The sequence below is a fragment of the Oryx dammah genome, unplaced genomic scaffold, assembly GCF_014754425.2.
Source record: "Oryx dammah isolate SB20612 unplaced genomic scaffold, SCBI_Odam_1.1 HiC_scaffold_11232, whole genome shotgun sequence".
In the NCBI taxonomy this organism is placed as follows: Eukaryota; Metazoa; Chordata; class Mammalia; order Artiodactyla; family Bovidae; genus Oryx; species Oryx dammah.
The window spans coordinates 1,137,952-1,159,441 of record NW_024080625.1 but is presented as its reverse complement, the minus strand read 5'-3'; the positions used below and the strand labels follow the sequence as shown (position 1 = coordinate 1,159,441).

General features: G+C 38.1%; 1 protein-coding gene and 1 pseudogene across 1 annotated transcript; both read left to right on the top strand.

Moving 5' to 3' along the window:
- The first annotated feature begins 4,123 nt into the window (after window positions 1–4,123).
- Window positions 4,124–5,111, top strand: LOC120861238 (annotated as a pseudogene).
- Window positions 5,112–19,603: 14,492 nt separating this feature from the next.
- Window positions 19,604–20,560, top strand: LOC120861301 (olfactory receptor 8S1-like). The gene has a single exon (XM_040236934.1). It carries the CDS (start codon window positions 19,604–19,606, stop codon window positions 20,558–20,560), a length of 957 nt encoding a protein of 318 aa, XP_040092868.1.
- The last annotated feature ends 930 nt before the right edge of the window (window positions 20,561–21,490 follow it).

Sequence of the window (21,490 nt, the reverse complement as noted above, 5' to 3'; positions counted from 1 at the left end):
TCAACAATATTCTGGTCATCAACAAAATTCATGGTTAAAGGAGACCAGGAAGAGCAGGATCCGGTGAAGATTATAAGGAGAATATTAAGGTACGCAAAGTCTGTCTTCCATGAATACAAACCACATGTCCTGCATCCCTTCTCTCATTTTCCCCTTCTGTCCTTTACAAGGTGTGCTTGGGATACCCATATTCTGTATACTCTTCTGAGTTTCTTATATTTCCAATAATTGTTACCCAGACCATTTCTGCCTTCCAACACTATACTTGTCTCTATTGTCATTCTATTTTCATTAACCTGTCCATCGAGTCATTAATGTAATTAGTGGATATTTTGTGTGTGATTACACTTAGTAGCCTGGAGAAGGAAGTGACAGCCCACTCCAGTGTTCTTGCCTGGAGAATTGCATGGACAGAGGAGCTTGGTGGGCTGCAGTCCATGGGGTCACAAAGAGTCAAACACAACTGAGCAACTTTCACATATACTTAGTAGATAAATCTGGAGACTGTTTTCTTAGAATATCTTTTTGGGAATGATGTAAAATAATTGGATATAAATGAATTAATAATTTATAATGGCATTTATGTTCTTTTGCTTTCGGAATTTGTTGAATTTTAAATTCAGGCAAATGTTAATTTAAGTAAAATGAATTCACAGTAGTGTAAACACAAGTAAAAAATAATAGGGTAGAAAGTGATAATTATTTTTTATTATTCTTCAGTGATCCAGAAATGCAATACCTTGCTCTTCTTCTCTTGAAGATAATATCTGACATGAACATTTATAAGATATTAAGAGCTGACCTATTTTAAGAAGTGCGCACACACAGTTACCCAGCAACTTGGTAAATAGTACATTACTATTAAGAGGATCACCTTGAGCTTTATGTTCTTATCTTCCCCTCTTCTCGATGTAAGCATCAAAACTTCTCTCTACCTTTTTCTGAATTTCAAAATAAGCATTCAACTTTAATGTGAATTGAAGCCACTGTGTTCCTTTTCAAGGTAAGTGATAAGAATTTGAAATTAGTATATAACCTTCACTGCAAGGTTGAAATGAAGTTTTGTCTTTGCTTGCTCACAGTCAGAGGATCTATGCTGGGAGTCAGAGGGAGAAAAATCATAGAATCCAACAACTTGGGCTTCCACCTACCTTGCTGATGGGCTTTGTGAGATGTTAACAGAGGACAGAGGTTTTCAAATATCGGATCTCTCACTGTTTCTCCAAAGTCCTTTGGGTATCCTAGAGTTTTCTCAGGCTGAGTGCTGGAAACAAAACTTGGATAGTAACTAGGTCTACACTGAGAGTAAATATGGGAAAACTGGAGAATAAATATGGAGCAAATGTGGCCAAACTGTGTCTGACCAAAATTAGACAGTAAATTACAAATTTTGAGAAATTTTCCAGTTAAAGTGACTGGACTGGATTGACTACTTTGCTACTGAAGAACACAAAGAATTGTTTATTTCTGTAAGATTTTACAAACTCAAAGACAGGAAAAATTGACTTTTCCATTTGGTTATCATTCCATTATTCATCTTTACTGAAGAGTAAATATTAATTTAGCTCACCATGTTGGACTACAACTTACCCACCAGATAGAATCAAGAGGTAATTTCAATATGGGTTCTGATAAGGGGTGAAAGTATAAGAACTTGTCTAAACAGAAATAGGAAAATAAAGGAAAGTTAGGGAAAGCAGGGCATTGGCTAGCCCAGCAAGAATTGAATCTATTCTGGTAAATTCTTTGGGCAAGAACAACTGAAACATTGGTGAGATTATTCCCCAGGTGAAAGCTTGGGGAATTCATAGTTGATTCCCAGTTCTAGTTGACAGATCAAGATTTCAGCAAGGAGTTATCATACCAGGAAAGAGCACTCATGAAAGAATAGAGTCTGAGATTTCACGTTGGCTACAAAAAAATGCAAGAACTCAACCCTGGGTTCTGGAAAAATGTAACTGGAAAAACAGGACAAGTAAGTGTATTTACACAATTCAGCAAAGGTTAAGCAAGGTCTTTTTGCCCAATCTATTGTAAGTAAGGCTGAAGTGAAGTCACTCAGTCATGCCCGACTCTTTGCGACCCCATGGACAGTGGCCTGCACCAAGCTCCTCCATCCATGGGATTTTCCAGGCAAGAGTACTGGAGTGGGTTGCCATTTACAAAAAAAGTCTGTAATACTTTGAAGAATTAGATAAATGACAGAATTGATGAAGTAATACATAACTGAATGAAACAGATGAATACATTGCTGAATTGACAGGTTGGAAAATGGAGTGGACAAATGAAATATTAAGTGACTAAACGAATTAGTAACTGATCAATAAATTATCTGATGGATAGATGAATAATTGTCATGTTTTTAAGCAACCTTCTGAATGTGGCCCAAAATGAGCTAGTAGGTACTCCTCGGAGGGAATGAATCTTTAGGTGCCAGTTAGTACAATAGAAAGTAAGTCCTCTGCAATCACAAAACCCCATAGAGCCTTCCTTTTCTTTACAACTTCCCAGTCATTCTCAAGTTGTTTATTTCTGAAACCAGAGATCAAACAGGTATTTGGTAGGGCAGGGAGGAGGCGGTATTCCTCAAACAAACCACACACAATATGTTCTAAACTAGTTTCATTATTCCTATATTCAACAAATATTGAGGACCCATCATATGCCTCTCATTCTGCTATAGTTCAAGATTTAAGATAATAAAGATGATTGAATACCAAATCTGTTCTCGATAAGCAAGCAATATGCTTGGAGAAAAAGGAAATAGTATTCACACATTCTGCTGAAAACCAGAGCAATAGATATCCAAATGAAAGTTGAAAGAGTTTACAGAATAAGGAGTAAAAGAGAACAGAGAGTGGAGATAAGTAAACAGGTTTAAGAAAATGGATATCAGCTGGTCAGAACATAAAAATCAAAGATAATGATAGCTTCATAGACCTGGGATGAATGTAAATCTTACCCACTCACTTACTCGCTCGATAGCAGCAAGTTACTGCAACAGTTTCAGATTGAATGTCCTCCTTCTAAAATTTGAGATAATTCAGCACTTATAGTTTTGTTGTGATCTTCCAGTAGAGGGAAAGCTAAATGTTTGATAATACCTAGACATAACTGACAGCAAAAAAAAAAAAGGCAGGTATCATTCTTTTCTATAATCTGTGCAGTAAGAGAAGGAAGACATATATAATGGAGGAGGTAGAAATTATAGTGAATATTCAAGAGCAGTGGGATTTGGGTCGAAATTTGAAGAGAAAAAATTTCAACAGAGTATCAGTTGAAGGCAGAGAATAGAAGAGTAATGAGGTCACCAGAACAAATAGGATCTGACAATTGGTGCCCTGATTCTGCAACTGGAGGCACACCAGAACCACGTGAGTTTACTGGATTTGACCAGTAGTGTTACAGAATAGGGCTTCCCTGGTAGCTCAGATGTTAAAGCGTCTGCCTGCAATGCAGGAGACCAGGGCTCGATCCCTGAGTTGGGAAGATCCCCTGGAGAAGGAAATGGCAACCCACTCCAGTACTGTTGCCTGGAAAATCCCATGGATGGAGGAGCCTAGTAGGCTACAGTACATGGGGTCACAAAGAGTCGGACATGACTGAGCAACTTCACTTCACTTGAGGTTACAGAATAAAAGCAAGGGATGGTAGGGAATTTCCTAGTGGTCCAGTGGTTAGGACTCTGCGTTTTCACTGCAGAGGGTGTGGGTTCAATCCCTGGTCAAGGAACTAAGATCCTGCAAGCCATGCAGTACAGCTGGAAAACAACAACAACAAAAAAATCACAAGGGATAGTTCAAGATGAAACCAGTTAGTCATAGACTAGACTGAAAAATTAAATAAAGTTCTCCAGAGCTATTTTGGGAGAGGAGCCACAAAGGGAAAGAGCATAGACAGATGGGACTGGCTCATGGTTCCAGGAGTTAAACAGCTGGCAATTGAGTCAAAGAAGAATTTGGGGAAAGGAGAAAGACTTTTTTTTAACTCCTTGTAAAAGATGAGCAGGCTGAAGAGAGACATATGTGTGCATGGAATGAAATAAGAACACTAAGATGGCATGAAGAGGAGGTGAATACTTCACACTTCTTTCTGCTTTCATTCCAGTGGAACACCTTCTCTCATGGCTCTAGGAAACCATAGCACCATTACAGAATTCATCCTCCTTGGACTATCTGCCGACCCCTGCATCCAAGTTATGTTCTTTGTACTTTTCCTGTGGATTTACCTCCTAACCCTGATAGGGAATCTGATGATGATGACTGTCATCAGGATGGAATCTCACCTCCATTCACCATGTACTTCTTCCTCAGTCACCTCTCTTTCCTGGATCTTTGTTTAACTTCATTCACTGTGCCCAAGATGCTGGAGAATCTCCCGTCTCACAGAAATCAGTATCAGTAGAAGGTTGCCTTGCCCAGGCTTTTTCTGTGTTTTCCATTGCAGGGATGGAAGCCTTCACACTCTCTGCCATGGCTTATGACCACCACACTGCCATCTGTCACCCTTTGCTCTATGGCCAGCTGATGAGTAAACAGCTCTGTGGGGGTCTAGTATGGCTCTCCTGGGGACTGGGCTTTCTGGATGCTCTCATTAACACCCTCATGACTTTGAGCTTGGACTTCTGAGGGGCACATGTCATGCCTCACTTCAGCTGTGAGCTGCCATCTCTGTTCTTTCTCTCTTGCTCTGATATCTCCATCAACTTTTCAGTCCTGGGCTTCTCCACCATTGTGCATGCTCCTGGAACTTTACTCCTGGTCTTCTTCCCAAAAGCCCGCATTGTCTCCACCATCCTGAATATCAGCTCCACTGCAGGCAGAAGTAAGGCCTTCTCTGCCTGTCCTTCCCACCTCACCGCAGTGAGCTTCTTCTATGGATCTGCTTTTCTTCGCTATCTCATGCCAACCTTAAGTTCCCTGCTGGAGTTGATTTTTTCCCTGCAGTACAGTGTGGTCACTCCCCTAGTGAATCCCCTTGTCTATAGCCTGAAGAACAAGGAAGTAAAAGAAGCTCTGAAAAGAATGTGGCAAAAAGGTTTACAGCATTTCAGACAGCAGAGAACAGGTAGGAATGACTGGGAAATGCAAAAGCATCCATCAGATGTTTGAATAACAAGTTGAGGATAACTTTCGTTAGTTCATAACAGAGGTGACAAAATATCTTACAAGAACCTGTTTCATTTGAGATTATTGAGAAAATCCAATAGCTACTTGCTGTTTTTGTTCAGTCAATTTGCTCAGGGACAAAGCAATGCATCAGTTAGTTATATCAATCCAGGAGATTGAGATAATTTGGTACAGATTCTTTTTTTATTTATGAAACATTCCCATTGATATTAGCACTGAGAAAATTGTCTAGAACCTGAATTCTTATCTGAATCTGACATTTATAGGGGGAGTTTTGCTAGAAGTAAAAGAGGCAAGGTCACTGATAATAAAGAGTCATAAATTTCAGACGGGGCTGGGATTGAGCTTAAATTGGAGAGGGATTTGGAGAAAATATAGCAGCCAGGAGTTACTGAGAGAGGGAGTATGCTATTAAAGCAAAGCAGACGTTACCCATTCTCTGTACCTTTCCTGGCACCTTTGACTGGTGGCAAAAGGGAGGGAATCCACTCCGAGGGTGGCTCAGCCCTGCTGTTTCACTGGGGGCACCACTGTTGGGTGCTGAGGAAGTCCTGAGGCCAGGTGGCAGGCCATGAGCATGGAAAAGTGCCGCCGATGCTGGGAGCACTGAAGGGACACCGCCTTTCCTCCATCAGAACCATATTAGCTGTCTCTTTTAGTTTCCACCCATACTTCTCACTGCCTGAGGCTAATCAGAAGCCAGCAGTAATAGAAATGTCCTTGGGAAATGTCCTCTGTAGTGGTCTAGTCCTGGTAATATAAAACCAAGTATACAAGACAAGCGTGGGATTGAGAGCCAACAGAAAGCTACCTAGTGTACCAAATAATCATGTAAATATGATCCCTTTCAGGCGAGAGAGAGAGAGAGAACATGCGCAAAAGAGAATGAGAGGGAAGACAGGTTGACCAGATGAGAGAACATGAGCCAGAAAGGAGAATGGCAATAATAAGGGGAAATTAAAGAAAGAGAAGTCCTCAGTAAGGGTCAGAGGAATGAGGAAGAGGGACACTCATGAGAGACAGGGATTGGAAACCCAGGTCTGCACACGCACTGGCACGCTTATGTGGCCTGAGGGATTTACTGCACGAATAAACAAAGAGGACATTCCTCCTCTGTGCTCAAGCAAAATATGGTCTGAAGGGGTCAGTGGTTCTTTCTTCCAACTCTGGAATCCCAAGAAACTTTCAAGGAACCTTGAAGAACTGGCTTGTTTTGGTGGCCTCCTCCTTTCTTTTTTGTTGCCCTACCATCCCATGATATCTCTGTTTCCACCTAGCCTCTCAAAAGATCTCACCAAGATTTGGGAAATGACCCAAATTCACATAAATCCTTTTTTCTAAAGAAGATGTAGATCGAAAATTTTTGTTTCTAATCTAGAAAGACAGTCATTGGGAAAAAGAAAACTCTGCATTTATAAAATTTCAAAGTTTCACATATGTTTCAGACTTTTCCTACAGTTATGCCATATTGCATGTGTAGTTTTCCTCTGTTATCTTTCATGATGATTTCAGGGATTTTAAGTTTTCCTTCTCAATTTACCTTTTAAAGGAATTATTTTAGGAAAGATTTATTACATGTTACATAGTTATACATTATTCACCAAAGTTTTATATTTTAAAGATTCTTATTTTTACTATTTCTCTTTTTCATACAATTTTATATAAGAAGAATTTATGAAACAAGTTAGCATCTGCTAGTTTTTGTTCCCATTTCTCATCATAAGAATGAAAACATGAAATAGATGCTGTGAAATAGTTTCTATTTTATTCATCATTAAATATTTCCAAAAATATCTGAAGCCAGAGTTTTTTTCTTTCCTTCCTTCTATCATCTACCTTTCTTTTCTTCCTTATTTCGTGTTTTTCTTTTTTTCCCTTTCTTTAAAACCCCAGTAGCTAGACTTATCATGGTGATCATTTTGAAATGTACAGAAATATCAGCTTACTGTGTTGTATACCAGGAAAGAATATAGTGTTGTAGGTCAATTATACTTCAAAAACAAACATACAAATGAACTCATAGAAAAAGAAATCAGATGTGTGGTTACCAGAAGTGGGGATAAGGAAAGGGGGAACTGGATGAAGGTGGTCAAAAGTACAAACTTCCAGTTAACAGATATGTGAGTAATAGAGATGTAATGTACACCATGGTTAATATAATTAACACTGTGGCACATTATGTATGAAAGTTGTTAGAGTAAATTCTAAGAGTTCTCATCACAAGGAAAATTTTTTGTCCATTTTTATTGTTGTATCTATATGAGATGATGGATGTTCACTAAACTTATTGTGGTAATCATTTCATGACATATGTAAGTCAAATCATAATGCCGTACTCAAACTTATACAGTGCTGCAGGTCAATTATATCTCAATAAAACTGTAATTTTAAAAAAGAAACAAAGGAAGGAGAAAGAAAGAAGAGACAAAACCAAAAAAGAAGAAATAAGAGCAAAAGCAAAGGACCTTGCCTCACAGAATTTAAGAAATAATAACCCTTTTTGGATGGTATGTAATGATTGGTTGACACATGTACATCTTTTACTTTATTTTGTTTATTTTACTATTAGTTTTCTTTTTATTAAAATGGTATTATAAACCCTCCATGATCCCACAATTTATACAACTAACTAAAATATTGTGAATAACATGCATTTATCAATGACTTCTCCCCATCTCATTGACATATTTCACATGTCTTGTTTTAACATCACAAAATAAAGACCAATTTTATTATATTAGTGTAATTATGGTTTTCCTATTTTTAACTATTTACATATTAACCATTTCTTCTTGAAACTCAAATATCTTTGGGGGATTGTTTGCCTTCTCCCTCAAGTACACTCTACATTAAGCAGATACCAGTAAAGCAATTATCCTTCAATTAAAAATAAATAAATAAAATATATATATATATGCTATAATAAGGAAACAAAACAAAAAGCAGACACCAGACACTCACTCAAAAAGCAGATACTCATCTCAAAATATGTGAGACTGACAACAGACTTCTTCACAGAGATTCTCCATATTCCCCTCCAGTCTCAGTACATTACATACAATCTCCTGGAGTCACAAAGAAACTTTCTTCAAAAGTATAGGATGCACACAAGGGTCAGACCTCCACTTCCTGTGGTGTCTTCTAAAGCTATGTTCATATTCTTACCTCAAGAAATCTAAAAGCCTACCCCATGTTTCAATACCCATTCACCTCCCCAACTCAATAAGTAGCCACCATTCTTTTCTGTTGTTGGATGACTCATCTTGATAAATCAGAGATAACCTAAAACAGGGAATCTCCCCCACATACATCTACCTCCCAGATAAGTGAAGGGTAAGAAAAGAGGATGAGAATGTAAAGAGAGGTAAAGTCACTAGAAACATGTAGTTGCTTTCTCTGCTTGGGCATCAATCATGTAAATAGATGATAGGTTTTTAAATCCATAACTTTTCTCATTCATATATTATTTTTGTCTTGTTTTTAGCAAAAGAAGTAAGCAAATTAATATCTACTGAGCTGTTACTAAGAGTCAGGTATGATACATGAAATTTTATATACTTCATACCTACATGATAATCACTCCTCTACAATTTTGATAATTTCATTTTCTTGCAACTTATCAGTTTTATAAAAGTATTTAATATTATTGTTTCTCTGATTATACAACAATGCACTTTATTTCTGAAAAATATAAAAACATTTTAAAAGGATAAAAAATCAAAGTTACCCATAATCCTATAGTGTTTTCTGTGGCTCCAAGAAGGCACAAAATAAAAATACTCTCCTCCTTGGCTACATATAGAAATATTTGCAGATATGTATGCAAACACCATTTACTACACAAATGATTTTTTTTATTGCTGTTCTGTCAACTCAAAGGGCCTGAAAGTAACAATACATTACATAGTTAGCAAGGAGCATAACTCAGTGCCCAGTGCTTGTTTCTAATACCTTTCCACACTGGCAGCCCACTCCAGTGTTCTTGCCTGGAGAATTCCATGGACCGAGGAGCCTGGCAGGCTACGGTCTATGGGGTCACAAGAGTCGGACACGACTGAGTGACTACGCACACAGCACCCTACAATAAAAGGAAACAGAGCTACATGAGAACTGACTGATTCCAAGCCAGGGGCAGAGAAATTACAATATGAACCTGAAGCATCTTGTGTGACAGAAAGCAAGAAAGTACTTTTTTCAAAGCTGATAATAATGGAGTTACATAAGAGAGACACGGAAGCCAAAATTATTTATAATTGCCAAGATATGAAAGCAACATAAACATCCAACAACAGATGAATGGATAAAGAAGATGTAGTATATATATATATATATATATATATATATATGCAATGGAATACTACTCTACCATAAAAAAGAATGGAATTTTGCCATTTGCAGCAACACAGATGGACTTGGAGGGCATTATGCTAAGCTAAATAGATCAGACAGACATTTACATATGGAATCTAAAAAATACTAGTGAATACAACAAAAAAGAAGCAGACTCACCGATATAGAGAACAAACCTGCAGTTACCAATTCAGGGGAGGGGAGAGGCAGTGAGGAGTTGGGGTGGGAGAACACAAACCACTGAGTGTAAGATAGGCTCAAGGATGTACGGTACAACACAAGGAATATAGCTTATATTTTGTAATAACTATAAATGGAAAGTAAACTTTAACACTGTATAAAATTTAGAAAAAAAATTTAAAGAAAATCTATTGTCTTTCCCACACTAAAAATGAACTATCACAAAGAGAGATTAAAAAACAATTCCATCAAAAGATTATAATACTTACAGTAAATCTCACTGAGAGGTAAAAGACTTATACTCTCAAAACTATACAATATTGATGAAATAAATTGAAGATGACACAAATGAAAAGTTGCATCCATGCACTGTAAGAATTAATATTGTTAAGATGAGTATAATAATCAAGCAATGTACAGATTCAGCGCAATCCCTATCAAATACCAATGGCACTTTTCTGGAACTAGAACAAATAATTCTAAAATTTGTATGGAGATACAGAATACCCCAAAATCAAAGCAATATGAGAGAGAAAAACAAAGCTGGATGTATTACACTTCCTGATTTCAGCCTGTACTATAAAGCTACATTAATCAAAACAGAACAGTATTGGCATAAAAATAGATACATGTATCAACAGAACAGAATTGCTGTTGTTCAGTCACTAAGTCATGTCTGGCTCTTTGTGAACCCATGCACTGCATCATGCCAAGCTTCCCTGAACAGAATAGATAACCTAGAAATGGTGCTTTCATGGTCAGATAAATGGAAACCCACTCCAGTATTCTTGCCTGGGAAATTTCATGGACAAAGGAGCCTGACAGGCTACAGTTCATGGGGTCACAAGAGTTGCACACGATTTAGCAACTAAACCAACTAAGCAAAGCTACCAAAAGGAGGCAAAAACATACATGAGGGAAGGAAACCTCTTCAATAAATAGTGTTGAGAAAACTGGACAGTTCAGTTCAGTCGCTCAGTCGTGTCTGACTCTTTGCAACCCCATGAACTGCAGCACGCCGGGCCTTGCTGTCCATCACCAACTCCCAGAGTCCACCCAAACCCATATACATTGAGTCAGTGATACCATCCAGCCATCTCATCCTCTATCGTCCCCTTCTCCTCCTGCCCTCAGTCTTTCACAGCATTAGGGTCTTTTCAAATGAGTCAGCTCTTCACATCAGGCGGCCAAAGTGTTAGAGTTTCAGCTTCAGCATCATTCCTTCCAATGAACAAACACCCAGGACTGATATCCTTTAAGATGGACTCGTTGGATCTCCTTGTAGTCCAAGGGACTCTTAAGAGTCTTCTCCAACACCACAGTTCAAAAGTATCAACTCTTTGGCACTCAGCTTTCTTTATAGTCCAACTCTCACATTCATACATGACCACTGGAAAAACCATAGCCTTGACTAGATGGACCTTTGTTGACAAAGTAATGTCTCTGCTTTTTAATATGCTGTCTGGGTTGGTCATAACTTTCCTTCCAAGAAGTAAGCATCTTTTAATTTCATGGCTGCAATCACCATCTGCGGTGATTTTGGAGCCCCAAAAAGTAAAGTCAGCAACTGTTTCCACTGTTTCCCCATCTATTTTCCATGAAGTGATGGAACCAGATGCCATGATCTAAGTTTTCTGAATGTTGAGCTTTAAGCCACCTTTTTCACTCTCTTCTTTCACTTGTATGCAAAAGAGTCAAACTCGAATACTTCTTCATATAATACACAAAACAAACTCAAAATGAGTTAAAAACTAAAATGTAAGACCAAAAACCATAAACTCCCAGAAAAAAAAATAGACAGCTAGGCAGTAGATACTTTGATATCAGTCTAAACAATATTTTTTTTGATCCATATCCTCAGGCAAGGTTTAAAAGCAAAAATAAACACATGAGACTATATCAAACTAAAAAAAGCTTTTGAACAGCAAGCGATATCATCAACAAAATGAAAAATCAGCCTACTGAATTAGAGAAAAGTGAAAGGAAAAGTCACTCAGTCGTGTCCAACTCTTTGCAACTCCATGGACTGTATTCTCTGAGCCAGAATACTGGAGTGGATAGCCTTTCCCTTCTCCAGGGGTCTTCCCAACCCAGGGGTCAAACCCAGGTCTCCCACACTGCAGGCAGATTCTTTACCAGCTGAGCCACAAGAGAATGTGAGAGAAGATATTTGCAAATGATAGCTCTGATAAGGAGTTGATATCTAAAATATACAAAGGACTCATACAAGTCAACTTCAGAAAATAAAACACTCTCATTATAAAATGGGCTGAGGACGTGAATGGAAATTTTTCCAAAGAACACATACAGATGGCCAAGAGATAAATGAGAACATGTTCAACATCACTAATCACCAGGGAAATGCAAACCAAAACCACAATGAGATATCACTTCACACCTGTCAAAATAGCTATTATCAAAAAGCAACAAATATTAGGCACTAGCAATAACATGGAGATAAAGGGAACTCTCATGCACTGTTAGTGGGAATATAAATTGGTATAGCCACTGTGGAAAACAGTATAAAGATTCCTCCAAAGTTAAAAATAAGAATACCATATAATTCAGCAATTCCACTTCTGGGTATTTTTCTGAAGAAATCAAAAACCCTAATTCAAAAGGATATATGCACCCTTATGTTCATTGCAGCACTATTTATAACAGCCAAGATATGGAAGCAACCTAAGTGTCTATGTATAGATAAATGGATAAAGAAGATAAATAGATTCCACTTAAATTGGAATATTGTGTGTGTGTAATTAAAGGTACTCATGAAAGAATTTGAGGAAGATGCAAATAAATGATCAGACATCCCATGTTCATGGATTAGAAAAAACTAATATAGTTAAATGTCCATACTACCCAAAGACATCTACACTTTTGGTCTCTATCCAAATTCCAAAGGCATCTTTCAAAAGAATAGACTTCTTATGGTAAAATTAATATGGAACTATAAAAGATCCTAAGTAGTCAAAGCAATCATGAGAAAGAAAAATAGTTGACAGCATCACATTTCCTGATTTCAAGCTATAGTACACAGTTATAGTAATCAAAAGAGTATCATATTGGCATAAACATAGACACATAGACCAATGGAACAGAATGAAGAGTCAAGAAATAAATTTACACATACAGAGCCAGTTAATCTTTTACAAGGGTCCCAAGAAAACACAATAGGGAAAGGACAGTCTCTTTAATAAATGGTGCTGGAAAAACTAGATATCAAAATCTCTGGACCCTTGTCTTACACCACTCACAAAAACTAACTCAAAAGTGGATTATGGACTTCAGTTCTTTTATTTGGTCTTGGCAATGATTTTTGAGTATGACATCTAAACCACAAACAATATAAGCAAAAATAAACAAATGTGACTACATCAAACTTCAAAGGTTTTGCATGTCAAAGAAAACAATCAACAAAAAAGAAAAGGAAACCCTCAGAATTGAAGAATATATCTGAAAAACATATGGCTGATATTTAAAATATGTAAGTCACTTATCCAGCTCAATAACAAAATATATAATAATAATAATCCAATTCTTAAAATGGACAAAGTACCTGAGCAGACATCTTTCCAAAGAAGACATCCAAATAGCCAACCAGGACATGAAAAGATATTCAACATCACTAATCATCAGGAAAATGCAAATCAAAATCATGAGAGATACAAGCCTTCACCTATATGATTAATTAGCTCTGGGGATCTGATACACAGCATGGTAACTATAGTTAGTACTTGAAAATGCTGAGAGTAGACCTTAAGCATTTTCACCACACATATACAAAAATGCAAAAAAGGATAACTATGTGAAGTAATGGATGTGCAATTAACCTGATTGTGGTAACCATTTCATAAAGCATTCATATGTCAAATCACATTATATACTTTAAATATATAAAACGTTTAAAATTATCATTCAATAAAGCTGAAAAGGAAGGGAGGGGGGAGGGAAGGATGGAGAAAGGGAGGAAAAGAAAAACCACCAAACACACAAGGGTTCTCACCCAAGAATTTCCAAAAAAATTCAAAGTCAAGACAAAAGGCCAATATCTGAGGGAATCTCCTGTGGTTCTTACAAAGTGTAACTTCGCTAATTAATTCACATAATTTGGGCCTCAGGCTCTAACTCTAGGGAATAAAGGGCATTAGTCCAACTTTCTCTTCGTTCTCCAGCTCAGTCCACCAATAAACTAACTGCTTGAGCTGTACCTGCTTTTCTGAGAGGTTAAAGCTGAGATTCACTCTCTTGCCTGTTAGGTAGGTCAACAATATTTATAATCACAGAGGAAACTAAATGAAATACCCTGTAGCTGGGCCTGAGACCATCTGAGAGTGATCTCTCACCAAATTCTACTTACTGAGGACTCGAGAATCTTTTCACTGTGGCCAATGGAGAAGCTGAGGACAAAGACTTCAGGACCGTCCAGATCTAGAATATTCTGTCTTCCTGTCCTCACTGTGACTCTCAACTGGAAAAATAAGAGTTGTTGTTTTCCTAGAGTTATTTTTACGAAAGTATTGGTTCTTACAACCCCGGTTAAGTTCTACTACCAGGAAATGGCAATGTTACAAAACATCTTCTGTGCCAGGACAATACAGGAGTGGGGTAATATTTTCTATGAGTTTTCTGAAAGTGTTCCCCAAATGTGTTCCAGGCACTTTACAGTTTTATTAACATCTCTTTGACAGACCTTCTCTGTCTGTCCTTTACACATTCTCACTTTACTTTCCACATAATAGAGAGTAAACCTTTGCATTTCAAAACTCCCTAAACTGTATATTTCTTCTTATGTTCTGGTGGGCTTTTGTTCTCAAGTTCTCTGACTAGATGATGAGGAGGTCTATATTTACTCAGTGAATAACATTAATCATTGGGAAAGAGGACTCCTTGAATTTTGACAGAAAATACTTGTACCCTAAAGTATGCCTCCTTTTCCCATGTCCTTAATTCTATAATGTGCACAGAATTCATTTTCCTGTTATTATTACCCAGTCCCAATCTAATCTCTCATCCCTGCTAAACTAACTGAAGTACAGCACGAGACGTATTTATAAGAATTCATGCTGGTCCCCAGGTTCCTCCTGTAAGAACTAAACCATTTCAGCTTCCTCTCCTCACTTAACTGTCCATTAATTCATTTAGTATCTCAGCATTTTCTGAATAAGTATACCAAGACAACTATCAGACATCTATTGAACTGTCTCATAGTCTGATTATTGAGCCTTAACTACTTGTCACATTGGAAAGCACTGATGGTCTCATTAGACCTAAAGTTTTGATACTTGACAACTGTCTCAATGTGCTAGCCTTTCCAAAATTGCTTGATTTTACTTTAGACACATATGTACTCCATTAAAAGCAATCTCTGATGTTGAAACTTCATAGAAAGGAAGATGGTGCTTTTTTGATGATGATACTTGAATTCAGGTTTATTATTTCACTTTATACAGTCTTGTAGCTCAGCTGGTAAAGAATCCGCCTGCAATACAGGAGACCCCAGTTCCATTCCTTGGTCAGGAAGATTCCCTGGAGAAGAGATAGGCTACCCACTCCAGTATTCTTGGGCTTCTCTAGTGGCTCAACTGGTAGAGAATCTGCCCACAATGCCAGAGACTTGGGTTCAATCCCTGAGTTGGGAAGATCCCTTGGAGAAGGGAACAGCTACCCACTCCAGTATTCTGGACTGGAGAACTTCATGGACTCTATATCCATGGGGTTGCAAAGAGTCGGACACGACTGAGAGACTTTCACTTTCATTTCACTTTCCTTAAGATGGTTTCTGGGGGAAAAGAAAAGTATGGGATGATGTATTTCTGCTTTCATTTTGAGTGTTCAAGGAAAATTGGTAAGATAAACAGTTTGGGGGGATCCCTTGGGCTTCTCTTTTCTAGCTTTGCCTTCTCAGAATTATCTTATGACCTCCCTACTCTCACACCCATTTTTAGATCTGGAACTACTCACTCAAACTTTGGGCTGAATTGAATTCACTGTGTTTCTTCTTGGAGGTAAGTGAGAAGATCTTGATATTAATAATTTGCCATTTCTTTAAAAATTAACATGTAGATGTTGTCCTTCCTTAAAAGAAGATTAGTAAAGAGTTTTGTGCTTGGGGCTTGGAGTGAGATAAGTCATGAATTTACATAGTGTAGCTGTCTCACTGATAAACTGTGGTACTTCCATTTTAGGATAGAAGTTCTCAGGTTTGGGATCCATAATCAAAACTTCTCTAAAATTCTCTGAAGATTCTAGAGTGTTCTCAAGCTAGGACTTGGTCCTTATGGTCAGATCTATATTACAGAGTAAATAGGGAAGAACTGGACCAGCTTCTATGATGAATTTTTATACTTAATCCCAAATTCTTAAATTTTCACATTCTTGAAAAGGATGACTTTTGTTCACTGTATTATTTCATTTGTACAAAATCCAGAGAAGTTCTTTACTTTCAAAAGTATTTTTATAGACTCAGATAAAACTGACTTTTACAGGTTCTTCATTAATGAATTGTCATTATTTTGAGTCAACTCCTTGGACAACAGATCACAGACTGGACAAAACTCATAGGTGATTCAGATATACATATTCTAAATAAGGGTCCAGAGTTTGGGAGTTATATGAGTCCTTGATAGGCACAGGGATAGGGTAGTATGCAATAGCAAGTTCAAGGACTGGGAAATTTACCTTCTGAGCAGGGTCATACCTTTTATTGCAAGTCACAAAAGATACCAAAATTAGATTTGTCTGGTAGACAACCAAAGCTAGAGATCCCAGGAATGATTCAGAGTTCAAGAGGTAGATTAGAGTTACTCTAATAGACAGCAAAGCAGGCATGAGAGACCCAGTAAAGACTGAATCTGAACATACAACTACATATCAGGGTTCTATCTGATGATGAGAAAAAAGGCTAGAAGGATTGATCACCTTGAATAATGGAGAATAGTCTCTCAGGTAGGTGCATTCATACAGCAATTTAACAAGATTTACAAAAAAAAAAAAAAAAAAAAAACCACCAACAACAAAGAAAATGGTAATAGGATGGTATATATTGGCTATTACCTTAAATGTAAATAGATTAAATGCACCAAGAAAAAGACACAGACTGACTGGGTGAATACAAAGACAAACATACATGCAGACTTGTCTTCAACTGCATGTATAACACAGTACCTTAGAGTGAACAGACTCAAAACTACTTATTAAATAACTGATGAATGCAGGGCTTCCCTGATAGTTCAGTTAATAAAGAATCCATCTTCAATGCAGGACACCCTGGTTTAATTCCTGGGTTGGGAAGATCCACTGGAGAAGGGAACAGCTACCCACTTCAGTTCTGGCCTGGAGAATTCCATGGACTATATAGTCTATGGGGTTGCAAAGAGTCGGACCCGACTGAGCGACTTTCACTTTTGATGGATGGATGGATAGATAAATGGATGTTGCATGTTAAGCACAGTGTAACGTGATCCCTCTGAAGCAGGGATCTGTAGGTGTTGATTTCAGAAAGAGCTAAGCTCTCTGTCAGTCTACTATAGCAAAAGGAGATAAGCAATCTACCTCCTCCCTTTCTCCCCTAATTTCAGGCTCCCTTTACTCCCTTAACTCATTTCACAGGTGAGAAAATTTAAGCCCCAATATTATCTAACTTGCCTAGATCCCCACACTGATTAGTTCTTTGAACTACAACTTGAACATCTGGGCTTGGAAATAATCACCAAGAGTTTTTGCTACATAATCTGTCCAGTTTTCTTAATTTTTGTCTTTATTTAACAATAATTGATTGCAGGTACATTACATTTTGATCTGTCTGTGTGTGACTATAGGCATAGAAACTAACAGCCCAATTCCTGCCCTGTCATTGTAGAAACTGCACTCTGATTGTAGAGACAAAAATGACACACATATCACTAAGTGATTAAGATTTTAATACAGATGATGAAAAAACTTACAGTGTGTTGATGAATTGTTACATATCAAAGGGAAACAGACAAGGTTTTAAGTCCCTGGACTAGAAAGAGGTAAATTAGAATCTTGAATTTGCTTATTTATCTTTATTTTCCTCATTTGAAAAACTGGGGTTAATAATTATTTCCACAGAGGTTTAAATGAGAAATGAGCAGGAACTGATCAAAGAAGAACTCATGGAACAAGTGCACCACAAAATATATCAGCTTGAACCAAGTCAGAGAAAAAAAGCAAGGTTCACAGGGTGATCAGAAACAAGCAAAGCTATCTGACCTCAGCAGTGGGGCATCAAGAGAATCCATAGGTCATTAATACTTTGAAACGCAACTAAAGAGTTTGGCCTGTTCTCTAAGTAAGTGGTATAGAAGAAAAGCCTTTGCTTAACAACCAAATGAAGCAGATTTAAATCCTTGCTGTTGAAAGAACTAATAAGTGTAGGGATCTAGACAAGTTAGATAATATTGGGGCTTAAATTTTCTCACCTGTGAGATGAGTTCAATCTCTTCTCTCACCATCCATCATATACACACAAACATAATACATACACACAAACACACATCCCACAGTAGAAAAAATAGGAAAGTCATTTGTATAAGATAAACTGCTACCCAAACACAACATGCTATTAATACCATTAATCAGTTAATAAGTCAGTTTTAAATGGACAGTAAAGACCAGGTAATAAAGGTGACTGGAGATCTGCACCTCTCCTGGATGTTTGTTGGAATCCCTAAAAGATGATGAGGAAAGCTGTGGAATACAAGGGCTCAGATGAAGAAGATGGTATAATATAGTCATAAACGCAGTTCTCTGGTAGGCCTGTAGAGTGGATGATATCCTCACATTTCATCCTATTGGGAAAAATCTCGTGGGGCAGGTTCAGAGCTCACAGATAGCCCAGCAGAAAGCCAGGGAAAACAACTCCATGGAACCACTGAAGGCAGATATGAGGGCTATGAAAATGAAGATCAGACAGAGAGGAAGGAACATACAGTTGCCTCTTGAACATCACAGGAGTTAGGGGCAGCAACCACCCTCACACCTTCCCACAAGCTGAAAATCTGAGTACTGTGATCTCTGCCTCAAAAATCAATGACATTGAGCTAGGTCAAAGATATCTCTTGGTAAATGTCACATTGCACTTGAAAATAAGTGCATTATTTTTAAATATCTTTTGATACTGATCTCTAACCTAATTCTATGGTGATAAGAGAATAGACTCTATGATTTCAATACCTTTAGATCATCAAATGTTTGCACCTAAAGTTTTGTCCCTGGATATGTTCCAGTGTCTCCTAGTTTGTAGTCTATGAGAACTTGAATAGAATTTGTATCCTACTGTTGTGTGAAAATTATGGGCTTCACTGGTGGCTCAGACAGTAAAGAATCTGCCTACAATTCAGAAGACCTGGGTTTGATCCCCTGGTTGGGGAAAATCGTATAAATCTTAATTATGTTGAATTGGTTCACAGTGCTTTTCAGGTCTACTATATCCTTCTTCTTCTCTGTATATTCATTGTATTGAGTTTTGAGTTTGATATTGAAACTCCAACTAAAAATCTTATCTATTTTTTTAATTGTAATATATAGTGAAACTATATGTAGCTTTGTTCAGTATTTTCCAAGTCTCCTGTAATTGTGTTATCATGTTTTCATAATTTAAAAAATGACATTGATAAATGGCATACAATGACAGGAAGCTAAAACAGTTAAATTAGAACCAAGACTAGCTCTTTTGATTCCACATATTGTGATCTCTAATCTAACATAAATCTTTTCTTCATTCTTAAAGATCTGTAAAATGAAAACATAAGTACTATATTTATTTAAAAATATAAGTGGACTGCCATGATTCATACCCATGTTGTTCAAGGATTGACTCTGTAAGGAAAGAGAACAGAACAATGCCTTCTGGAAATTGCTGTAGAAAGAAGAAATTTCAGTCCTCTTCCTAATTTTTCTCTAAAGAACAGTGACCATAAATGGCAACAGGGAATCACAGCAGCATCAAGGAGTTCATCCTCCTCAGGCTGTCTGCCGACACCCACATCCAGGCTCTGCTCTTTGTCCTGTTCCTGATGATTTACCTTCTGACTCTTCTGGGGAACCTGCTGATAATACTTGTGTCCCATACAGATTCTACACTCCATACACCCATGTACTTCTTCTTGAGCCATCTCTCCTTCCAAGACCTCTTCTATTCTTCAGTCACTGTACCCAAGATGCTTGAGAACCTCCTGTCTCAGAGGAAAGTCATCTCAGTAGAGGGATGCATGGCTCAGATCTTCTTTGTGTTTGCCACCACTGGGATTGAGGCTTGCCTGCTCTCAGTGATGGCCTACGACCGCTATGCTGCCATCTGCCACCCTCTGCTCTATAGACAGGTGATGAGGAAACAGCTGTGTGTGAGGTTGGTGTGGGGCTCCTGGGTCGTGGCCTTTCTGGATGCACTCATCAACATTCTCCTGGCTTTGGATTTGGACTTCTGTGAGGTTCAAACCATCCGCCACTACGCCTGTGAGTTGCCTTCCCTCTTTTCCCTCTCCTGCTCTGATGTCTCCACCAATGCTGCAATGCTGCTCTCCTCTGTCCTCCTGCATGCCATTGGGACCTGCCTCCTGATCTTCTTCTCTTACACCCGCATTTTCTCCACCATCCTGAGCATCAGCTCCACCACAGGCAGAAGCAAGGCCTTCTCCACCTGCTCCTCCCACCTCACTGCAGTGAGCCTGTTCTATGGCTCAGCCATTCTTCGTTATCTCATGCCAACCTCAGGTTCGCCTCTGGAGTTGATCCTCTCCATACAGTACAGTGTAATCACCCCCCTGGTGAATCCTCTCATCTACAGCTTGAGGAACAAAGAGGTGAAAGCAGCTCTGAGAAGAACGATTCTAAAATATTTACAATGTCTCAGACAGCATGGAAGAGACAGACCGTGAAAGGAATGCAGAAGAGAACTGCAAGAAATCTAAAGATTGACATTAAGAAGTTCCCAATTTCCTATTGTCACACGTAGCACTGTGCATTGCTGATTCTCCCTTCTTACAATTATCAAGGTAAAGTGTAGGAGTTATTTTCCTTGCCATGGCTCAGAATCAATCCTACTCAAAGACAGAACATATGACTGAGGAAAACCTCAGTTTCCTAGATTTAGTTAATGACATGTCACATTATGAGTCACATTTTTGAAAATCACTCATATTAGGATAAACTCTGAAATATTTTTTGTTCTTAATTTTGTGTTTGAATTGATGTGTCTGGTTGGGGGAGAGTTTTTTTTCTAGGAATAAAAAATCCTGAAACTCTGAAAAAGGAAAAACAAAGACTTGGGCTTTATGGGGTAGAGCACAAGCCCGTTATGGGGCAGTGCCTCCAAAGACAGGCATAGGTAAATAAATATGATCAACAGACAGGAGTTGCAGTTTGCCAGGTGTATGCTCGGTGCATGCTCATTCAGTCACGTCCCATTCTCTGCAACCCTATGAACTATAGCCCACGAGGTTCCTTTGTCCATGGGATTTTCCAGGCAAGAATACTGGAGTGGGTTGCCATTTCCTCCTCCAAAGCATCTTCCAGACCTAAGGATCAAACCCCAGTCTCCTGTGTCACCTGAACTGCAGGCAGATTCTTTACCGCTGAGCCACCAGGGAAGGTATACTTGTTCTCTGTTGCAGCCATAATAAATTATCACAAATTTATCAAATTAAAATAACACCCATTAATACTGTACAGTTCTCTAGGTCAAAAACATCAGTGGATTCCACTGGGTTCTCTGTTTAGCATCTTACAAGGCTGAAATTAAGGTGTTGGCTGGGCTGGGCTTTTACCTAGAAGCTCCAGGGAAGAATCTGCTTCCAAGTTCATTCAGG

Coding starts and splice junctions, on each gene's coding strand:
- LOC120861301 (XM_040236934.1), top strand. CDS start 19,604: ATGGCAACAGGGAATCACAGCAGCATCAAGGAGTTCATCCTCCTCAGG.